Below are 23,650 nucleotides of genomic sequence, written 5' to 3'. Positions count from 1 at the left end.
TAAAAGCAGTGAGTTACATCATGCCTTCCAACTGTGTTTCTAACGTAACAATATTTGTATGATATTGGAACCTGTACTCATATATTGTGTAAATAATATGAAACTGTATATTTTTCAAAGATTTTTTTAAACTTTGGGAAATCTTTTGTTAAGATGTTAAAGAAGTAAAAGCTGGAAAAAAAAAAAAAAAAAACTGTACCTTCAACTTGGGCTGTTCCATGGTGTGTATTCATACTCTGCTGTTGTTATGTAAGTTTTATGATTCCTGAAGTCCATTCAGATGCACTTACATTGTAAAAATCATTGGTTTGGGACCGTCTAACTCAAAAGACCTTATTACTACAACATCATATTGAAGGTAGTGGAGAGTACAGGTAGGGGAGAGGAAGACTAGTTGGTGCTGGTTGGTTCCTCTTAACAGTGGAGGTTATTGCTGCCTATTGTCCTTGGTTTTAACCTAAGTGGAGTATGAAATCATACTGTGAGATTATCCAGTCACAGCCTGTTGAGCTGCTTAAATTAAAATGGGAAGTTATAAGTAAAGCTTATGCCTCAGTGTGCCCCTCTTGCTTGCTGGTCCTGGCTTTCCTCTTGTCTGACTAGCAGCTGAGTCACTCTAGGCTTAGAGCTTTCTTGAATTCTGCAGCCAGGGACACTACCCCTACTGAATCAAATGTGGAGGCGGAAAAGAAGGTTGGCATGTAGCTGGCTGTTCTCCCTCTCTGGAACTTCCCATAGAGTATCATGGGCTGGAGGTGGGAATCCCACTGATGGACCATCCAAGAGGTAGGTAGAGGGCATCTCAGCACTAGCCAGGTGTGAGCGCAGAAATATTTTTTAAAAAGAAAACTTGGGGGCTGGGGATATAGCTCAGTTGGTAGAGTGCTTGCCTCACAAGCACAAGACCCTGGGTTCAAATCCCCAGCACCACAAAAAAAAAAAAAAGAAAGAAAGAAAGAAAACTTGGGGGAAAATTTAGAATTTCATGCTGTGTTATGCTTATTGATAGTTTAGTATTGCTATTTGGGGTGACATATGTTGGATCTATAGTCTCTTTGGGTTAAGGTCTTAATCTGGCTCTGTCCTATGTACTTTTTCCATGTCTACCATTAGAAAAAATGGTCCAAGTCCCCTCAGATTTTTAGAGCCTGGATTGTTATAAAACATAAATTCTGCCAGTTTATAAAACATTGCAATTGTAAATTTTAGGCATGTTTGGGTACATATGCACACTGCCTTAAAACATCACAAAGTTCAAGTCTTCACAGAATAGACAATAGGTAAAAACATTGGAATCATTTAATTACATGTCAGGATTTTACACTAGTTTGTCACAGTTGTGGTTTTTGTAGTTTTGAAGCAGGAGCTTGGGGAGAACTTTTAAAACAGTCCAGTTCTCTTGGTTACACGTGTGATGAAATTAGGGATACACATTAGAATTTTAAGATGCTCTTTCAAAATTTCAAACACCTAAAAATATATAGTGTTCAGTTACTCAGTTCAAAATGGGATATGCTTAGTTTCTGCAGCATGTTTTGGGAACAATATATAGGATTCAAATGACTTTTCCTTGTTGTGGGGTAAATCATGTCCCCAAAAGATAGTCAAGTCCTAACCTTAAGTACATGTGAATAGACCTTGTTTGGAAATAGGGTCTTTGCATATTTAATCAGGTCAGAATGAAGTCATATGGGACCTTAATCATTGGGCCTTAATCCAAGTGTCTACAACAAAAGGGAAATTTGGACACAATGTCATGAGATGATGGAAGCATAGATGGAATGATGTCTATAAGCTAAAGAGCACCAACAACCATCAGAAGCCAAGGGGTGCAGGGGGACACAGAAAAAATTTCCATTGGCACCTTCAGGAGGAACCAAGCCTGCTAACTTGATTTCGGGTTTCTGGCCTGAAGTATAAGAAAGTAAATTTATGCTATTCTAAGCTACTTAGTTTGTGGTAATATGGCAGCCACAGAAGACTAATGCTAATACAGAATGTTAAAATCTAGAAATAAGGCTGTAATTATTTCCCCCTAAGTTTGTGTCAAAGGAAAAAATACAGTAGACACATCCCATACTAAGAGACAAATCATAAGGCATTAATATAATTGAGAGATGCTTTGGCTAGAGTGTAGAGGTTTTTTTTTTTTTTTTTTTTTTTTTATGAAAAGATCTTTATGTGTAGAGGTTTTCTTTTTCCTATTTCTTTACTAGATCTAAACTAAGTTCCTAAAAGTTAGCTTATGCTTCCTAAAAGAGGACTTCATTAGGAGACACAGACACATCCACATAAACAGTTATTCCATCCTACACAGAGGCACCATAAATGTACACTGGAGATAAGATAGCTCTTTGACAAATAGTGCTGGGAAAACAATATGTAATAGAATGAAATTAAACCTATATCTCACCTTGCACAAAACTCAACTCTAAATGGATCAAAGGATTAGACCAGAGACCCTGTACTTACTAGAAGGAAATAGGACAAACTCTCCAACATATTCGCTTGGGAACTGAATTCCTCAAGACTTCTAAAGCATAAGAATTAAAATCAAGAATCAATAAATGGAATAGTATCAAACTGAAAAGCTTCTTCACAGCAAAGGAAACACTCAAGAATGTGTACAGAGATCCTGCAGTTGGGGAGAAAATCTTCACCAGTACCTCAGATAAGGTCTTAATTTCCAGGATGTACAAGGGACTCAAACTTTACACCAGAAAAATAAATAACTCAATAAATAAATGGGCAAAGGAACAAAACATTTCACAAAAGAAGAAATATGAGTGATCAAAAAATACATGAATGAAAATGTTCAACATCTCTAGCAATTAGAGAAACACAAAACTACACTGAAATTCGTCTCACTCCAATCAGAATGGCAGTTATAAAAAATACAAGTAACAATAAACATTGGCGAGGTTGTAGGGAGAAAGATACTCTCATACGTCGTTGGTGGGATTGCAAATTGGTGCAACCACTATGGAAAGCAGTATGGAGATTCCTTAGAAAACTTGGACTGGAACTACCATTTGACCCAGCTATCTCACTCCTTGGTCTATACCCAAAGGAATTAAAAACAGCATGCTATAAAGACACAGTCACATCCATGTTTATAGCAGCTCAACTCAATAGCCAAGCTATGGAAACAACCTAGGTGTCCTTCAACTAATGAATGGGTAAAGAAAATGTATATATACACAATGGAATATTACCTAACCCTAAAGAAGAATGAAATTATGGCCTTTGCCAATAAATGGATGGAACTGAAGACTATCATGCCAAGTGAAATAAGCCAATCCCCCAAAAAACAAAGGCTGAATGTTCTGACTTGTGAAAGCTAACCCAAAATAAGCGAGGATGGGGAGGTAAATGATAGAAATAGATTGAACTAGACAAAGGGTAAGGGAGGGTAGAAGGTAGGGGAATAGGAAAGACAGTAGTAAAATTAATTATTCATGACTTTACTAGCCTTATATTTGTATACACTACCAGGGTGACTCCACATCATGTATGACCAAAATACATTCCATTGCCATGTGTAACTAAAAAAAGAGGAATTTGTAGTATCTTTGTCCACTTAGACTCCGGTGAAATGCAGTAAGTGCTGACTTTAAAGATATCCCGTGTTTCACAAATGTTCCCAGAAGACTAGTTTTCACTGTAAGGCAGGAAAGACATTTTTTGCCCTATCCTGAAATGCAATTAATAAACCCAAAGGCCTCAGGAAACCCCAGTACCTCTTTTCCCTGGCAGCCAGTCTCAGGTTAGGAATCCACTGGAGTTGAGTTCTTGAATAACACAGCTTTTGTGCCTTAGCCAAAGGTTCACCATAAGGGGACGTTGGCTGAGAAGACCCAAGGAAGTCATTTCCCATATGACAGAAGAGACTGGGTTATATGATTTCTGTTTTCTCTCTTCCTACTTCCTATTCTACTGGCTACTAAGGAGCAGTATAGTTACCGTTTTATAGTCTCCCAGATGAGACCACACAAAAGAATGGCAGTGCCAAAGGGAGTGGTCTGGCATTGACCATCGGGTTTCTGAACAAAGTAGAAGGAAGGGAAAGCAGTTGTTCCTTGGGCTAAGAAACCGTGTGGCAAATTCCTTGTGTGTCCCGGGCACGCTGGCTTCGTGGAATCGGAGCCCACCAGGCCGTTGTTTTGTTGTCGTTTGTTTTGTCCTCTGTATCTTCCTTTCTACATGCAGATGGAGTCTGATTAGAAGAAGGAAGCTGGGCCAACAGAGGCTCTGGAGCTCCAGCAGATAACCGAAGGCTGGTTGGTTGGTGGTTTTGCTGTTGTTTCTGTTGTGTGGTTTTGGTACTGGGGATTGAACCCAGGGCCTGGCACACGCTAGGCAAGTGCTCTACCACTGCACTACACTTTCAGCTGTTGCCGGGTTTTTGAAGGCCACCAAGTGTGTGTCGTAGCACTGCCTGCGTGATGTCCAACCCCGCCTGCAGAGACACACGGACAGCACCAGGGTGCTGAGGAGCAGCAGACTGCTGGCTGCACACAGTCCCGTGAAGATGCCCAAGAAGCTGGGCTTGGTGGTGAAGTTGGTGCACGCCCTCCTCCAGCCCGAGGCCCGCAGCAGGCTCAGGCCAGCCCTGTTGGCTGCCAGCACACACACACGGTAGGTGGTGCCAGGCGAGAGCCCGTACAGAGGGTGCTGACGGGCGGTGGCATAGATGTTCTCCACCACCGACTGGTTCTCTGCCTCGCCCTCTGCAAAGTAGCGTATCTGGTACCCATGCACCACTGAGTTAGGGGCACACCAGAGAATGAGTGCTGAGGTGTCCGTCATCTCTGACACGCCCTGTAGCCTGGGAGGGTCTGGGATAGTGTCTTCCTGGCTGAGGCCAGGGCAGCTGCATCCTGAGTGCCTCTGCAGCTCTGCACATGGGGTCTGCAGGTGCTTGCAGGGGTGGTAATCACAAGGGACATACTGGTGAGGCGCTCTCACCTCTTCCTTGGTCCCGTCCTCCTCACCATAGTCATCCAACAAGAGGACTGGAATCCCACCCTCCGAGGGACTCGGTTGGGGGACCTGTGGGGTGGCCTGTGTCTTCTGATCAGGCTGAGATGTGCGAAGGGGGTTCATTGAGGTGGGAAAGGGACCACGGTGTTTGCTGGCCGGTGGGGTGGAGGTAGCTGAGTCATTAGGTTCAAGGACAAGCTTGGTAGTTTGTCTTCCTCCATGATTTGTCCCAGCTGTGCTGGTTGCCTTGGGTGGAACACTGAAGTTATGGTAGCCTGCTGTGGAGTTGATACCAGAGTGGACAGTCCCCTCCCCAGCATCACCACGTGTCCATGCAGCTTGTGATAGGGAAACCACAGTGTGGGAGGGAGTGTTGGTAACACCCTGCTGGCCTCCTGCAGGCTGAATAGAGGGGACCTTGCTCGGCTGGGTGGAGGGACCCAGTGTAGACGGAGCATAGGCTGAGTGGTCAAAGGAGGGTGGGTCCGAAGCCGGGACGGTGGTACTGTGGTCTGACCTGCACACATCAAGCAGCTGGGAGAGGGAAAGGGGGACTGAGAAGAGACCTCCAGATCCAGCAGCTGGTATGCACATAGTGTCTTCTGCCCTAGGGAGAAACCAACCAATTAGAAGATGTCTGGCTCCAGGGCTGCTCGTGGGCTGGGTTTCCAATCCTCAGTGCATCTGTCGTCTCCTGCCAAGCTTTGTCAACATGTCTCTTGCCAACACGTCTAACCTGGCACATGCTCCTCACATGTGGCCTCACTGACCCTCAAAATATCTCTTCAGAGGGTTCCTATCACTGCTCCCATTGGACACAGAAGGAAACTGATGTTCAGAAAGAGGAACCAACTGCCCAAGATACCGTGGCTAGCCAATGGCAGAGCCTAAACCTGGGGCAAGCACTGTGAAAGGGCATCCTGGCTCTCCAAAGGTAGTTTGCCATTTTGTTCTCACCTGTCTGCTTCCTAGCAGAGAGTACTTGTGATGATACTTAAACACTCGATAACATTTCTGAGTGCTTGCCGTGTGCTGAGCACTATCCTTCACGCTTTATGGTAAACTAATTTAATCTATGCTACCTTTTCAGATAGGCACCTTTATCCCCATTTTATAGTTGAGGCAGTAGAGGCACAAAGAGGTTAAGTAACTGCCAAATGAACACTAGGAAGTGGTATGAAGCCACGCTCTGGCTCCAGCCAGTATTCTCAACTCCTTCATCAATACCATAGCGACAGATCCTTGGCGGCAGAGGACCTGGGAACCGGTGTGGAGAACAACATGGGAAACATGTCCCACCTCACAGATGGGCTTGGGTGGGAGGTCAGAAAAGAATCCTGCAGATGGGAGGGTTATCTCCCAAAAAGGAGTGGTTGGCTGGAGGGGGTGGTTTGAGAGTACTCAGCATGGGGGGATATTCTAGTACCCCAGGCCCCATCTTCTCCTGGTACCACTCTGGGTGTGGCTCCCCCACTGCAAAAACAGCTCTTCCAGTCAAAACTTGCACAGAGTTCTTTTTTTTCCTGTCCTGTAAGAGAGCACTACAAGTCTATGAGCCTTGAGTTGAATGGCCAGGAGCAGGAAACCAGACTACAATCACGGAGATTCAGCAGAGTCCAGTGGTTAAGAGTCTGGTTCAGCAAGCACCTCATCTGTTTGGACCCCATTTCCCTTGTCTGTAAAATGGAGGCAAAGATACACTGGCTTTAGCAGAGATAAGCTAGGTGTTCACCTAACCCACTTCCTTTTCCCTCTGGGCACATGGCTAGAGTACAAATCCCAACTTTCATTGCCGTTACGTGTGCCCTGTTGATTGAGATTTTGAATGAAAGTGAGATCACCAGCTACCGGCTTGACACATATGAAATCTCCCAAGTCAGCTCCTCCATGCTGGCTGGCTGGAAAGGGGACAGAGCATCCACCACACTGGTCTAAGTAAGTGGAGGAGGGAGTGCTTTGCCCGAGGCTGCTCAAATGCCCAGCATCATCACGTGAACAAAGATGCAAACTGAGACAACTTTACCTCCTAAAGGCTGACTGCAGCCCCAGTTCTCTTACTTCGTAAATGTGTTACCTGCTTAGGAGGGTTCTCTTTGCATCCACAAGGAGCCAGGACAACTCACAGCTGCAAGTGAGAGGGTTGCCGAAGAGGTTGATGGACAGGACCTGGGAGGAATTCACGGTCCAAGGAGGGAAGGAACTCAAGTTGCAACTGAAGCAACACACACATGCCCAAGGAAAGAAAAGAAAAAGAAGAGAAAAGAAAAGAAAAAAAATCAACTTAGACTTTTACAGATACTTTTTAAAAGTTTCCCAGAAAGGCATGGTGGTTTTATGGAAAAATCATTGTTAGGGGTTAGAGGATATTGCTTTGGGTGAAACATTCAATGATTTTTGGACCTCATTTTTTGCCAACCTAATTCAGTCAGTATCATCTCTCATATCAAATAAAGATAACACTGTCATGCCAAAAGGTCATATCAAAATGAATTCATGGTGAAGATGTTTATGAATGAAAATCTCTACACAAAAGAAGGTATTTTTATTATAGACCAGTGACAATAATGGGTAGATTTTTTTTTTCTTTGCAGTGCTGGGCATCAAATCCCAAACCTTTCACATGCTAGGCAATTGCTCTACCATTGAGCTACACCCTCCAGCCCAAATTTCTTAATGAGAACTTTATTGAATGGATGCCCCTGCAGCTGTACCATAGCTGATGGCACACGAGATCAGTCCTTGGAAAGATGCCTCACCTAAGTGTATCAGTTAGCTCTTGTTAAGTAGAGAACTGTGCCCCCAAACTTAGTAGCTTAAACCAATAAATATTTTTCTTTCACATGATTCTGAGTGTTTGCTTGGTGCTTCTTTTTTTTTTTTTTCTTTTGAACAGGGGATTGAACCCAGAGCCTTGTGCTTGCAAGGCAAGCACTCTATCAACTGAGCCATATCCACAGCCCTGCTTGGTGCTTCTTGTAGTCCAGGCCAGCTCAGGTGAGGCCATTCGATCTAGGATGTCCTCACATGTATGTGGTCTTGTCAATGGTGTGTGCCAGGACCTTTCTCCTTGCATCTCGTCACTCAGGAGGTCAGCCTAGACTTCCACATGGCAGTGAAGGGGTCCCCAAAGCAAGAGAGGGCCAGCCCCAACATTCAATTGTGTTCTAGTTTATGTTTATATCGTATTTGCTAATTTCCCACTGGCCTAAGCAAATCACATGGCCAAGTCCAACTAGAAGCAGTGAAGAAACAGACACCACCTTTTGATGACAGGAGCTATGCCATGCAGTGGGGCCTGCTCCCAGGGGTGAGAGGAGTTACTGTGGTCATTTTTACCAATAGTCTTCACAACAGCAGATCCATTCTTGGTTCTCCTCCCTTTATTCCCTGGAGTCCCACAGAATGTTTGGCCTCAACTCTTTCCACTCCAAGTCTCCTGTCCCTCATAGATTTTGCACTTTTTGTGGGTATTCATTTAAAATTCATCATCAACATGAGCTGTACTTTTCCCGAAAGCCCTGTCTGACCAAAGAATAGCTTTCTTCCATTTACCTGGGAACCTGCCCTCCTCTTACTATTACTCTGAAGCAGATGCTAATGTTCTGGATAAGGAATGACATACTACCCAGATCTGCTCTATCACTTCTGTCCCCGGGGAAGGTGAAAGGCATCACCTCTGGAAGCCAGCTTTAAGTGTGTGCCATTTATATTGAAACTTAAACTATGCCCACATAGACAAGCTTGGATCTACCTCCACCACTATGCTTCAATCCTGTTCTTCCTGATCCAGTCTGATGAACTGCTGTTTCTGTCTACTTTATAACACATCACATGGCCTGTGCCTATTGCTATTGATCACATCCTGAACTGTGAGCTCCTTGAAAGCAGGGGCTATCACCACCGCCACCATCACTAATTCTTTAGGACACCCACTATGTGCCGGAAATTAAGTGTTCCACACACAAAAAGCTCCAAGGTGACGTACGATTATTACATCTCTGTTTTACAGATAAAGAAACTTTAAGATGCTGATATTCTGGCACTTTATGCAGTTCTTAGATTTTTTTATCAAGCTCAGAAAAGGAGTTAGAGGCAGGTATGTAAAGTGTTTTCCCTCACAACATTGTATGCCTAATGAATGAAGGGAAGAAGGAAGGAGTGAATGGCTCTATCTTTGAATAACTGTTCAGACTTTTGGAAGAAAAATTCCACCTCTAGTGACTGTGTTGGGTAAAACAGAACTAACAAGACCCACTTCTAAACTTCCCAGGGATTTTTTTTTTTTTTTTTGTCAGTAGTATTTACATCCAGTGATATTTGCAAGATTCTTTAGTACTTTCATAACAGTATCTCACTGGACTCTGGAAGACAGCTGGGGAGGTATTACTACTCTTTTATTAAAAAATATCAGCTCTGTTAGGTGTAGTGGCACATGCCTATAATCCTAGTGGTTCAGGAGGCTGAGGCAGGAGAATTACAAGTTCAAAGTCAGCCTCAGCAACTTAGTGAGACTATCTCAAAATAAAAAATAAAAAGGGCTGGTGATGTGGCTCAGTGGTAAAGTGCCCCTGGGTTCCATCTCTAGTACCCAAAAAAAAAAAAAAAAAAAAAAAAAAAAAGTCACCCTAGTCAGTGATTGCTCCTAAGCAAAAGAGTGGGACACACTGGACATCCACCATGCCAGAGGGCACCTCCCCAGACCTGCTCAAACCCTGCAAGGAACTAAACTTGCATGAGGAGTGGGGAAGGAGGTGGATCCAGTTGAGGGGAGGCCTGAAGTCCTCATTCCCTCTTCCCACTGCACATTTCTCAGCCTGGACTTAAAGGAAACTTGAATAAAGAAACTTGAATATCTAAGAGTTTGGAGTTTTAATATGACTATGAATTAGACTGGTTGCTGGTTATTAGGCTGGGTGTACCACCTGGGACCTGTTCCAATTGCCCCAAAGGATGAGGAAGAATGAAACTCCAGAGAAGATTTAGAAGAACAAGGATAGAAAGATGAAGATCCAGTTTTTTCTATAAAAGAGTATAATGGGTAAAAAATCAGTGATGTGATTAAGAAACACTTACTTCTGAAACAGAAGGACCTGTAGACAGGGAGTGTCTTGAAAGATGTGTGTGTGGACAGAAGTAAGTGCTGGCGAAGCTTGACAATCCAGATGCTGGAGGTTAGGGGTCATCTTGAAAATGTCTCCCTCCAGGAGCTTCAGCCTGGGCATCTTCCGCAGGTAAAGAGACGTGAGCTTTGGCAGGTCTCTGATCCACCCAGGTTCAACTGAAACACAGAGGGGACACTGTCCATTACCCAAAAAGACACAAATTCAGACCAGCCCATCATTAAGGAAACAACAAAAGTGACCAGAAGTCACAAAGGTCTTTGTTGGGCATGGACACAGTTACTAACTTTGGGGATCTCAGAAGCAGGGCCATTTCATCTGGAAGGGCCCTCAAGGATGACCAGTCCTTCCTTTCTTCCAGTCCAAGTTGGCCAAGGCCAAAGAGGAGAATCGTTGGCCCAAAGCCACACAGCTGAGAAGGGACAGAGTAAGACTGGTATCCAGGACATTCCAAGGCCACAGCTGCCTCCCCTGATTAAACTCCACACACAAAATAACCAGCCTGTGACGGCTCCCAGGAGTGGGGAACCTTTGAGGAATATAAGTGAGGAGAGGGGAGCTGGTCTAGAGTACATCCGGAAACCAAATTTTGCAGCTTTCCTAATAAATGGAGACTGTACCTCTTCCCTTCTGTATTTTCCATTCTTGTTCTTTTTTTTTTTTTTTTTTTTTCTTTGTCCCTGACGGAACAGGTGGTTACAGACGCAAGAAGTGTTTTTCAAAAAACAATAAAACCAACCTTGCAAATCAAACTAAGAACACCAAGAGCAAGAAAACCACTAGTAGCCTGTGCCCCGTTGAAATGATTCAACATTCACAGAAACAATTTTAGTCAACGGAGTAGAAAAATCAATGAATTCATTTTCAGACCATCAGTTACTTCACATTAACTGCACGTTTGGTGCCAAGTTCATCCACTAACCAACCCCCAAAGTGACTATTAAAGTGTCCTTTCCACCAGTATTTATTCAGTCATGCTGGGAAGCAATAGAAAACAGCGACCATGCCGGGAATGTTGGCGCACACCTGTAATCCCAGCGAATCAGGAGGCTGAGGCAGGAGGATCGCGAGACCCTGTCTCTAAAAAATGTATTTTAAAAAGGGTGGGGGTGTGGCTCTGTGGCTAAGTACCCTTGGGTTCAATCGCCAGTGCCAAAAACAACAACAACAACAACAAAACCCCAAAACATAAGAAAACAAAACAAAACTGACTATGGTTTGGAGCTCTGGACCCAGAATGGCTGGTTGACTGGGCTCAGATTTGGGAGCACCAAGCATTAACTGACCTGTGCCATTCTACCTTCCTGTGACTTGGTAACCTCCTACGTAAAAGTTTTAATTTAACAGTCTCCACTGCTGGAGAAATGTAGCTGGTGTTATTGTTGACCACTACTGTCAACTAAACACTTGGCACGCCTAGAGGAACACTTCCTGTCCTCGAGCACCCGCCCCAGTGCACAGCCCGGCTCTGCGCACTGGCGGCTGAACACCCGGACTCGCCTCGCTCAAGGTACGTGCCGCTGAGATCCAGGGCCTCGAGCGTGGCCAAGGGCTCGCCCTTCGCCCCTGCGAACGCTGCGTCGGCGATGCCATCCTGGGCGCCGCGGCCCAGCGCGGTGGCTGAGAGGTTGAGGTGCTGCAGCGCCGGGAAGCAGGCGAAAGTTCGCGGCTGCAGCGCCTGCAGGGGATTCCCAGCAAGGACCAGCACGCGGAGGCTGCTCAGCGCGGACCCAGCGCAAGGAGGCAGGGTGGCCAGCTGATTGTCGCTGAGGTCCAGTGTATGCAGCCCCTCTGGGCCCCCAGGGCTCCAGTGCACCGTGGCGATGCGGTTGCGGTGCAGTCTCAGCACTTGCAGCTGCGGCAGGTGGCGGAGGTCCGGCATGCTCAGGGTGCTCAGCAGGTTGTAGCTGCCGTCGAGCCTCCGCAGCGAGCGAGGCAGGCAGCTGGGCAGGCGCTCCAGGCTGCGGTTTTCCAGGGTCAAGGCCTTGACTCCTGTGGCCGGGAGCCCCTCGCAGGGCGAGTCCGTGGCGTTGCTGCCATCGCTCTCCCAGGAGCCCTGCTGAGTGAGTCGGAACAGCGGGACCCTCTCCTGGACCCTCTTTGCCTGGCTCTGGCATAGCACAGTCAGCAGCAGTAGTGGCAGCAGGGTCCACCGCATGGCGAGTGCCTGAGGGAAAGCCAGCCAGGCAACCCATTAAATCCAGTGAAAACCCCAAACGAAGGGTAAATGTGTCCTCCCACCCGCAGGGGCAGGCCCTGGATGTTTACTGAAATAAGTGGACATTTCCTGTGTTGCCTGGTGTGCGGTGATTTCGCCCCTGCCTGCTTTCCCCCTATCAAGTACCCCACGCACAGTGACACCTCTTGCCCTTTCTTCTCTTAGCGACGCCCTTCCCTCTTCTTGTGGGAGGCCTCCCTCATTGGTCCAGTCTGGGCCTGAATCTCCCAGTAACCCCCTCCATTTACTTATCCCCAGCTCTTGAGCTTCAGTAGGGAGGGACTATTCCCTTTTCTACTGTGAACAGATTGCAGCTTCAAAGCCATGAATATCCTTGCCTGGGAAGATGCTCTGTTGGGATAGAAGTGTGGGACTCAAGGAAGATTTCTGTCATATCCAAAAACACTCAATTGTCACGATTTTCCCATTAGAACCGTCCGGTCATAGGTGAAATCTAGTTTGCATAAAATAAATTCGGAGTTCCCTTTTTTGGGAGTAAGTTCAGACTTTCCTTCTATAGAAGAAAATGGCCTTGGGGCTCCGGACATTGGAGTCAACCATTTCCTGGTCCTACCTAGGTTTCAATAAAACCTTCAGTGTCCACACTGCCAGGGAAGGATGGCCGAGAGCTGCTAGGTGTGAGTTTCTGGGATTGTACCTGGGAAGTGGGGAGATCAGGTAGTGGCAGATCAGGCTGCTGTGGACTAGCTTGGGAGTGGCAAAGCTACTTCTACCCAAGCCCTGGTCTTGGAGTTACTGCTTGATACCTGCGCTGTTGCTGCAGATGTGTTTCTGTCCTGTCTCTGTGCTGACTGCTTGATCTGAGCAACCACCCAGGCTCCAGCGGAAGGACCTCCCTCATGCTAGCTGGAGGTCAAGGCAGGGAGAAAGATCCTGGAAACTGAGGCCAGAAATACATGTATCCAGCAATATGTCAAACTCACCGGGAAGCTGTCCTTGTGGAGTGTGGCACCCCTGGATACTCCTGACAGTCTTCGATCTTGTTTTATGTATTCCAGGAACCAGTGACTTAGAGGGCAACTCGGCTTTGAATGCCGGAGGGGATGACTGTTTCTCAACCGCCCTTCCCCCTCCCTATCCACTGAGAGAGCCTGAGATTCTCCAGACCTGCAGCCCCTCCTTCCCCCAGACGTTGTTGACTCTGGCCAACACCACATTGCAGACTCTCTCCTCCCTTCTAGGAAGTGGGCCTGCCCCTCTCCAGACCCGGCACCTCCTCCCAGCCCTCCCCACCTCCACTTTTCCTTACTCCACAAGGCTTGAAAGAGTTGGGGGCGGGGTGGGGTGGGGTGGGCAGCTAATGGTGCAGCCAAGCGGAGGCAGTTCTTGCATCTCTCAGGAATCCCATCCTTTCTGCCAGGCGCTTCTCACTTCTTGGGATGGGTGGAGGCGAATGGTGAGCTAGTAATGGTGAGGTGAAGCCCCCCTCTCCCAAGGAAGGCCTGGTGCTCTAGTCTAGAGAAGGACTTGCAGAGATTCACAGAAAAGTGACAGGAAAGGTGATCTTTGGAGGAGACAGGGAGCCAGATCTGTCCCAAGAGGAATTTGGTTGCTCTGAGAACCAGTTCAGTGACAGTGTAGGTGTCTCTCAAAAGGAGTGGGAACAAATAAAGAAGTTAGAAATGGAGAAAGCATTCCTGCCCCGGGACTGGGATGATGGCTCCTGATTACCAAAGGCCCCGGGTCTCCTGAAGATGTGAGGGACAGCATGAGCTTTGTTTATCACGTTGTTTAGAGCAGAGAGCCCTGTTCTTCCTCAGAGCAGAGATGACTCATTTTACCTAAGAAGCTTTGACCTCACCCTCTCCCCACTAAGAGGTCTGAGAGCAGACCTGGGCTAATTTTCCCCAGTTCTTTGAGCACAGATTCTGAAACCAAAACTTCATATCTTTCTGTCTGTCACTCCTTATCTGGGCAATCCTGAGCAGCCTCAGGACACCCCAAAAACTGGGTCATAGGCTTAGTTAGATAATTATAAGTCCCTGGGGGTTTCCTTTGAGTTCTTTTCTACCCAAAGCCTCAAAAATACCCTTGTAATGGAGGTGTGGGGGTGGGGGAAGGGGTGTTGCTAAAAAATATTGCTTGGTTTGCTCAAGCTAGGCCTGGAGGTACTCCTCTGTGCTCGGGGTTGGGCCAATGCAGTCTCCACCCGGGGAGCCTGGGCCCTGGCTCCAGGGCTGGAAACACTGCACTGTGCATGACCAAGAGTCCAAGCAGGAGAGAGAACTTGAGAGAAAGGTAGGAAGAGAAGGGACCAGTCAGTGGGCAGCCTTCAGTGAAGCCCTTTCTTCTGCCTTTGAACCAAGAGTTCCCCACCCAAGAATCAAAGCCTGAAGCTTCCTTCAGAGTTAAACCAACTCGGTCCACCCAGGTAAGATGATTGGCCACCTTGAGGCCAGCAGGGGCTTGGGGAATCCAGGCAGGGCTGCCCACATAGGAAGAATACAGGGTCACTGAAATACACCCTGTACAAAAGGAGACCCTGAGGAGAAGGAAACTGGTGAACCAGGAAGGCCTGTAAAATAAAACCTCAGGGAGCCACATTAGGGGTGCTCCTCTGTGCACCCCCAAGGTGAGCAGTCTAGAGAGGTCCTGGCTGAGGAAGTCCCTGAGGTTATCACCCTGTGCTTGCCTGGCACTCGGACCCTCCAAGCCAGCTTCTTATCATGTGCTTCTTGGCTAGTCAGTGGTGGCCAGGGTATGGCCTCCACAGACAGGATGATGTGCTGTCTGAACTTGGCCTTTTGGGCTGCTATGTTGTTAGGATCAACCACTACTCCAGCAGACACACCCTTGGTGGACTGTTCAGTCAGGCCCCTGACTGGCCAGGTCAATGACAAACCCTTCACGGGAGGGTTTGCTTATTGTCCCTCCTCAGGTAGGGGGGTGGCTTTGCCCTTGCTTCCCCCAGTTAGTGTATACGCTGTCACCATCGTGACCCATTTTTAAAAAGATAGAGCCTAATGCCATATGCATTATCTATTAAGTCCTCTCCAGGTATGATTATTCCCATGTTACAGTTAAAGAAACTGAGGCTCACAGAAGCTGAATAGGTTCTGGGGTGCTGACTGACTTAAGCACTGAGTTCAATCACCTTCCACGGGCTTCAGCACTTAACTCTGTAATATTCCCCTTAAGCACAAAGAACTTTCCCCAGATATTTAGGTAGACTCAAATCATAAAAGAAGCCAGAATGAGTGAGAAATTTTCTTTCAAACTTGAGCAGTTCATTCTTAAAATACACTGAGCTGACTTCTTGGGTCACTGGGCACAGGGCTGCAGAACCCTGGGCACGGCTCACTGGACACCTCTCATGAAGGCCTCAGCCCCCTTTTCCAGTCCTTCCTTTTCTAGTATGTCTTCAAGGTGAGGAAAGGCTGACTGAAGTGTTTGTTCCCTTCATGGAAGGATGCCAAGGACTATGTGTTTTCCAAGTGCTACACCAAATGCCAAATCATGCCGAATGATATACCATTGGCTGTCCCTGAGCTGTTTCTCCTGCCTGGGTGCTCCCCAGCCCTTCCTTGATTGGCTTAATCTCTTGCATCAAGTGATGAGGAGCCAACCTCTGCTTCTGGTTGGTTCCAGGGTTCTTCCAGAAGCTTTGACCTCTGGGCATGTCTGCCTTTCCCAAGATCGTAAGTCAGCAACTCCATGGAGGGTTACGAGACCATGGGTGGGTACTGACAGCATCTGCTATAGCTCCCATCAAGATTTCACCCCAGCAGGCCCTTCCTTGCCTCCCTCAATCTATATTAGGTGCCCTTCCTTGGTGTTCTCTCTCCAGTGATTGACATATTTCTTCCATTGCTTCATGAGAACTGGGTCAGATCATTCTTCTCATTAGCTCCAGAGCCCAGGGCGGAGTATGGCACTTTGGAGAAATGTTTGATAAATGAATGGGAAGAGGCATGACAGGAATATGGTGAATCCTGATGTTCTCCACAGTGCCCAGTGGGTGGATGGAACAGGACTCAAAATAGGACAAATTGAATCCAAGAGCCTAAGATTTGCAATCCAAGTCGTCCAACATCCCAGCATCGAGAAAGGCTAAGGTGAAGGTGAAGACGATGGAGGTAGAAAATTGAATCACAAAGAATTTTGCAATCCACTTTCCAACACACTCATGGATCTTTGGTGGAAATTTCTCTTGGAAAATTTATGTTAATAGAACCATACCAGCAGGGAAAGAAACAACCAATAATTACACACTTGGCTACCCTTCTTTTCTGGATTAAACACCAGGATCATAGATCCTTGGTTTCAACAGGAACTTTAGAACTTGTCTGGTCTCACCACCCCACACTTATTTCAGAGGGATAAAACTGAGCTCCAAAGAGGGACATTGGTTTGTCTGAGGTCACATAGTGACCTCCCTGTTCAGTGAGAAGAGAGACTCATTCTCACAATTCCACTTTGGGCTTATTTGCATAGCTGAGCAGGTCTCACCTATCCTGCATTAGCAATTAGCCAGAGGTATGGCTAAGTCAATATACCTGGTGAGAGCCAAGCCCTGGAAAGAGTTTCTAGAGGTTCTGACTCCTGCTGTTCCATCCCATTCCAGAAATCCAGGAACAAATACCCCTAATACAGGTTGGCCCAGAAATTAAGGGGGTTCTGTTTGTCTCTCTTCAAAGCTCTGGCAGCCCTGGGTGGGCTGAGAGGAATTGGCCCAGGTGACAGGTGACTGCCCAGCCTTGCTCTCCTTATGCCAGATGGCTCTGCAGCAGGTTCTTCCCCCAAATGATTGGAATGTGCAAACTTCAAGCTACATTCTTCTCTGACACTAGAGATAAACCACAGGAATGGGAGGGCAACTGTGGGAGGAGATGGTACCAGGGTGTCAAGTCTCCAGGAACAGCAGCCTCTCCTGGAGTGGAATGCAGTAAACAGGCTTTCAAGGAAGGGACCGAGATAGCCAAGTGGGTTCACTGATGTCACCAACTTGCCTGCGAGGAAGAGATCTTAAGGAAATAACATAGTCATGGGCTGAGATTCAGATTTATTTTTCTACTGAGGTTCCTTCACTAGCAGTACTACCATGGCTCAGATTGCAGCCTGAGGATTTGTGGCACGCATTGATTGTAAAAAGTTACCATTTAAGTCTTAAAAGTCTATAGCAGAAGAGGAAGGATTCAAACTGAAATGAGAGGCCAGACTCTAATCTACCACTTTTTTTACACGTGGCTGTAGAAAGTGAAATGAGACTGTACACAGATTGTTTTTATAAATCACATTCTGGAATTTACCCCAGGCAGAGGCAGCACACTAGAGTTGGGGTGGGGGACTTAAACTGGGACACAGGTTGCTGGATTGCTCCCCTCTTCCTCGGTTCTTAAGCTCCTCCCTGTCTCAGCTTTCATCTGTAAAGTAAAGGAATTGATTTAGCAATTCAGCACACAAATCTGGAGAACAGGCCAGGGCATACTCTAGGTGCCTGTATATATAATGCAGGAACTCAGAAATCAGTAAGACTTGCACCCTGCCCTCAAGGAGCACCCAGTCTAGAAGGGGCAGAAGACAGAAAACGACTCTACAGAGTGTGTGCATACTAAGGTCACACAGGACTGAATCGTGAGCTCTGTTATATTAGGGAGTGCATACAGCTGGTTTACGGCTCTATACCCCCCAGTTTATTGGCAGTTCACTCATACAATGCATGTGCCATAATTTGGATATAAAATGTCCCCCATAAGCCCACATGTTAAAGGCTTGGTTGCCAGCCAAGCACTACTGGAAGATGCTGGACCCTGTAGGCAGCAGGACAACTGGATAGAAGTTAGATCATTGGGAGTGTGCTCTTGAAAGGGACATTGGGGCCCTGGCCCCTCCTTTCTCTTTCTCTGCTTTCCAGCCACCATGAGGTAAACAGTTTTGTTCTATCATATGCTACTGCCGTGATATACTACTGCCTTATCACAGTCCCCAAAGCAACTGGCCAATTGACCATGGACTGAAAACCCAAAGCCCTGAGCCAAAATAAACCTTTTCTCCTTATCAGGTATTTTGTTATATTAACAGAAGGCTGACTAACAACATGCTTAAGAGATAGTTGCTGCAGGAGTGAGTGTTTATAGCTGTTTCCTCTCCTTCCTCTATTTCTGATCAGTTTTATTTCCTTATTTGAATTTTCTGTGGAAGAGCAGTCAGGATTTACCTATGTATTTATTTAGATTTCTAATATGTTAAAGAAAAACACAAATGCTCAGGTTGTACAAACAAAGCAGTGATTCAAAATCTTATGGAACGTGTTATTTATTCCCCTTTCCTATAACAACTTGCATGTTCACTATGAATGTTCAATAGGATTTTCTTGAGTGAAAAAATGCATGTTCTTCAATAAACATATGAGCATGTGCTGAACATCATCACTCACCATGGAAATGCAAATTTAAGCCATGGTGAGATACCACTATGCACTTAAATGACCAGAATTAAAAGACTCATGATTTTAAGTGCTCCTTCCAAGGGTGTGGGGTGAAAAGAATTCTTATGCACTGCTCGTGAGAATGTCAAATGGTACAGGTACTTTGGGAAACCATTTGGCACTACTTATGAATGCTAGGAATATGTCTACTCTATTACTCATCAATTACACTCTTGGGTTTATAATCAAGGGAAATAAGTGCATATAGCCACCAAAAGAATGTTTATAGCAAATTTATCAATAAGTGCTCCAAACTAGAAACAACCCAAAAGGCTTTAATAAATAGAAAAATGAATGCATAGACTATGGTATAATCATAGTCAGCTACTGCACAGTCAGCTACTGCACAGTCACAGAAAAGAAGGAAAATGCTACTCTCAATAACACAGATGAGTCTCAAAACATTAAGTTTAAGGCAGGCACACAGAATAAGTGCCATATGGTTCCATTTATACAAAGTTCAAGAACAGGCAAAAACTAACTGATAATCAGGGTAGTGGTTATCTCTGAAGGGCATCCCAGGGTGGATTCAGTATGTGTGCAAGAATGGAGGTTTGGTGAGGCATCGTGGGGTGCTGAAAGATGGGCAATTCAATATGGCGGGCGGACAGCAGGGGCCATGGAGGAGGAGAGCAGAGAGAGGAGATTGGAAAGGTAGATTGGGAGTCCTTTTGTAAAAGGCTTTGCAGTACTCATTGGTGCTATTTTCCACATAATTTCAAGTTGTCTCTCTTCTGACCATTTGGTAGAATTGTACTTCCTGGCTTTTGTGGTTGGGAGGGGCAATGTTTCCATGCTTTGTTCTGGTCAATGAATTGAAACAGGAAGTGATGTATGTCACTTCCAGATGATGCATTCAATTGTTGGTGTAAGATCCTCCAAAGCTTTTTCTTCCTCTCTGGCATGAAAAATGGTAACCATCTAGGATTGCGTGTGTTCCATCAGCCTGGATGCCAAGGAAGACCAGAGCGTCCCTTGGGCTGGACACTTTGATATATAATGTGAGAAATAAAACTTTGTGGTTTTAGGTTGCTTGTTACTGCAGTATAACCCATTTATTTGGATGCATGCAGACCTTGATTATGGTGTCAAGTTCATCACTTATTCATTCATACATTGAAGGTCTGCTGTGTACACAATACTGTTCCAAATACTGAGAAGACCTGGTCCCTCCTTTCCCGGACCTTTCATTCTGTTGGGGAATACAGACTCTAAGGAAATAAATGAGGGTGGTTACAGAGCGCAGCAAGAAACAGGAAGGAAATAAACAGGGTGTTGGGGGGGAGTGGAGATGGTCATCAAGAAGGACGGCTGCATTTGAATGGAGAACTGAGGACACGATGGGGATGCCATGCACAGGACCAAGTGAATTGTGTTCCCGGGACTGGTAAGAAAGAGTCTGCTGTGTTTGAGCCACAGAAAGCAGATCCTTGGGCTACAGATAGTGAGGGAGGGGGAGGTGAAGACGCTGGCTTGAGAGTAATGACAGTGGAGGTGAAGACAAGTATGCAAACTTGAAACATATTCAGGAAGTAGGAGGAACAGGACTTGTTAATGGAGAGGAAGTGAGATGCACTGGGGTGAAGAACGGCCCTGAAAGATCCTTGTCTTATTTCCTGGAAAGTGTGAGTGGTTCCTGATACATCAAAAGGAACTTTGCACATGGGATTAAAGTAAAGATCTTGAGATGGGGAGGTTGTCCCGGATTATGCCAGGGAAGTTCCTGTGAACAAGAGGAAGTTGTGTGGCCTCTCACTACCCACGTGTGGAAGTCCCATGCTTCATTTCAGGGCCACTCAGATCTGCTAGGAGGCAACACAGACCCCACTTCTTCGTGGGAAGCCCGTCAGAGAATCTGTAGCCATGTTTAAAACCCCTACAGAAACAGAACGTGTTCAGAGGCTGGACGGGAGCGCGCCAGGAAATGGGAGGAGGTGAATGTTACAGAAGAGACAAGGAAACCACAGACATAAAGGCCTTCAGAATTCTCGACGGTACCGTGCGCAGGAGACTGAGACTGGGCACGTTTCTCGCTAGGACAGGAGGAAGAAAGACACTGAGAGGGCAGAGGTAGAGTGACAGATGAGGCTGTGCCCCTTGATGTGTGGTGAGCTGAGGGTGTGTGCCAAAAAGTGTCCAGAAGAAGGCACGACACAGCAATCTCAGAGCCGGAACATTAGGGGTATTTTATTTATTTATTTGCTTATTTGGTACCAGGGATTGAACCGAGGGGCACTTAACAACTGAGCTACATTCCCAGACTTTTTTTTTTTTTTTTTGAGATAGAATCTTGCTACAGTAACACAGCCACATCAATGTTTATAGCAGCTCAATTCACAATAGCTAGACTGTGGAACCAACCTAGATGCCCTTTACTGGATAAAGAAACTGTGTTGTATATATATACACAATGGAATATTATTCAGCCATAAAGAAGAAGAATATTATAGCATTTGCAGATAAATGAATGGAATTGGAGAATATCATGCTAAGTGAAATAAGCCAATCCCAAAAAATCAAAGGCTGAATGTTTTCCCTGATAAGTGGATGATGATATATAATGGCAGTGGGGGGTGGGGGGTGAGAGAAGAATGGAGGAACTTTAGATTCTGTAGAGGGAAATGAGAGGGAGGAGGGGGGGTATGAAAAAATGGTGGAATGAGACAGACATCATTACCCTATGTACATGTAGGATTATAGGAATGGTGTGAATCTACATCGTGCACAACCATAGAAATGAAAAGATGTACCCCATTTGTGTACAATGAATCAAAATGCAGTCTGTAAAAATAAAAAAAAAAATTTAAAAAAGTAAAAAATAAGTTATTTAGGGTCTTGCTAAGTTGTTGAGGCCGGCCTGGAATTTGTGTTCATCCTGCCTCAGCCTCCCACATAGCTGGAATTATAAATATACAACCTGGTTAGGCAGTTCTTTAAAGGCAGATAGTGGTGATAGTATTCTGTCATTACCAAAAATAATATGGAGTGTAAATACGTGCATACTAATCCCTAATAATGTATTAATAACACTAACTTTATTGGTAATTATTAATATTGCCAAATACTTATGGAATGCATGAAAGACCACTCCTGATTCTAGGACTTGCTGACCAGCTCTCCTTCATTACACTCCTCTTAGGAGGAAGTCACATACTATTATTTTCATTTCATTGCTGCAGGAATTAGGATTAATTTCACAAACTAAGTCTGAGAAAGAACCCAAGAGACAATTTCCTATTTTGAAGCTATTGAGAACATGGAAAATACCTACCTGTTGTACTTGAGAGAATGTTTGGATCACCATTTCTTGAGAGTGTTTTTTTTTTTTTTTTTTTTTTTTTTTTTTTTTTTTTTTTTTAAATTAGCTGGCAAGAGAATCTTCAGCAAGTTTACTTGATAGACAATGTCTCTCTCTTTTTTGATACTGAGGATTGAACCCAGAGGGGCTTTATCCCTGAGCTACATCTCCAGCCCTTTTATATTTTGAGACAGGGTCTTTTATTACCTATGTCACTAAGTTGCTAAAGGTCTCACTAAGTTGTGGAGGCTGGCCTCAAACTTGTGATCCTCCTGCCTCAGCCTCCTGAGCTCCTAGGATTATAGTCATGAGCCACCATGCCCAGTCGTAGGCAATGTCTTTTTGTAAATGCTGCTTCCAGTGTTGAAAAGATGTATTACTTGTTCTGAAATTGCTTTCAGGAGATGTTTATGATATATACACACAACACTGATCAGCAGGGTTATTTTTATTTATTAAATCATTCACCAAAATACTTTATCACAATCTCATATAGACAACTTATTTAGTTTTGGATATTTCAAAAAATTGAATCCTCATGAGATAACAAAGTTCCATCACCAGTGGGGATATTCATATAAGGCCAATCAGTCAGGCTTTGCTGAGAATTTGCTGTGAAGGATAGTTGCAAGGTGTTTAAAGCAGCACCATTGTGAAGGTCCATAGATGCTTCATGGAATCACACCACGTCAGGCATGACTGAGATCTCAGACTCACCCAAACAAAACTGGGTGACCTCTCCACCCTCTGATATCCTTTGTATCTATCTGTGTATTGGGTTTCTTTTTAAAAAATTTTAATGTTTTTTAAAATTTGTTTAAATTGTTTTTTTATTTGTGTCCAGGAATGGTTATACAAGACAGTAGACTTCATTTTGACACATTGTATACAAATGGAGCATAACTTCTCATTCCTCTGGCTGTACATTGTGCTGAGTCACACCAGTAGTGTATCATACATGTATATAGGGTAATGTCTGGCTCATTCTATAATCCTGCCCATCCCCACTGCCCGACCCCTTTCTTCACTCCCATCTGCACAATCCAAAATTCCTTCATTCTTTAAGGCTGAGTAATACTCCATTGCATATATGTGCCACGTTTTCTTTACATTCATCTGTTGAAGGGCATCTAGGTTAGTTCCATAGTTTAGCTATTGTGAATTGAGCTACTATAAGCATTGATGTGGCTGTGTCACTGTAGTATGCTGATTTTAAGTTGTGTATTGAGTTTCTGTCCACCCAGCTGGCCAAGCTAGAGACTGTAGGGTGAAGGTTTACCCTCTGTTCCATAAAGTTATAAATTCACTTCTTCACTGTTTACCACAATTTGTTAGGAATGTGTTCACTGGCGAGTTATAGAAAACCCATATAATAATGGCTTAAATACATTCATGTATTTTTCTTTTATAACAGAAAGTCCAGAAGCAGGTAGCTCTTGGTTTCTCTTCAGCAGCTGTATGATGGCACCTACATTTTCTGTTTTTTAGAGTCTGCTCTCTTAGTGTATTCCATGTATCCTCATGTTTGTTTGCCTTCTGGTTGCAAGATGGCTGCAGCATCTCCAGGTATCACATCCAAATTC

At 45.2% G+C, this 23,650-nt stretch overlaps 1 protein-coding gene across 1 annotated transcript; it reads right to left on the bottom strand.

Annotated features, from left to right (window-relative positions):
- Positions 1-2,575: 2,575 nt before the first annotated feature.
- LRRN4 (leucine rich repeat neuronal 4) lies at positions 2,576-13,400 on the bottom strand. The gene is made up of 5 exons (XM_079129136.1): positions 13,266-13,400; positions 11,604-12,270; positions 10,057-10,261; positions 7,058-7,195; positions 2,576-5,590 (listed from the first exon to the last, which is right to left on the bottom strand). The coding sequence occupies exons 2-5, from the start codon at positions 12,259-12,261 to the stop codon at positions 4,369-4,371; spliced, it is 2,223 nt and encodes a 740-aa protein (XP_078985262.1). The 5' UTR covers positions 12,262-12,270; positions 13,266-13,400; the 3' UTR covers positions 2,576-4,368.
- Between the last annotated feature and the right edge of the window lie 10,250 nt (positions 13,401-23,650).

The sequence above is a fragment of the Sciurus vulgaris genome (assembly GCF_902686455.1).
Source record: "Sciurus vulgaris genome assembly, chromosome: 2".
In the NCBI taxonomy this organism is placed as follows: Eukaryota; Metazoa; Chordata; class Mammalia; order Rodentia; family Sciuridae; genus Sciurus; species Sciurus vulgaris.
The sequence above is the reverse complement of the archived record's forward strand: the minus strand, read 5'-3'. Positions and strand labels throughout refer to the sequence as shown.

Coding starts and splice junctions, on each gene's coding strand:
- LRRN4 (XM_079129136.1), bottom strand. CDS start 12,261: ATGCGGTGGACCCTGCTGCCACTACTGCTGCTGACTGTGCTATGCCAG. Junction 10,262..11,603: donor CGGCACGTACCTTGAGCGAG/GCGAGTCCGGGT, acceptor TCTGTGTTTCAG/TTGAACCTGGGTGGATCAGA. Junction 5,591..7,057: donor AAGAGAACCCTCCTAAGCAG/GTAACACATTTA, acceptor GTTTCTCCCTAG/GGCAGAAGACACTATGTGCA.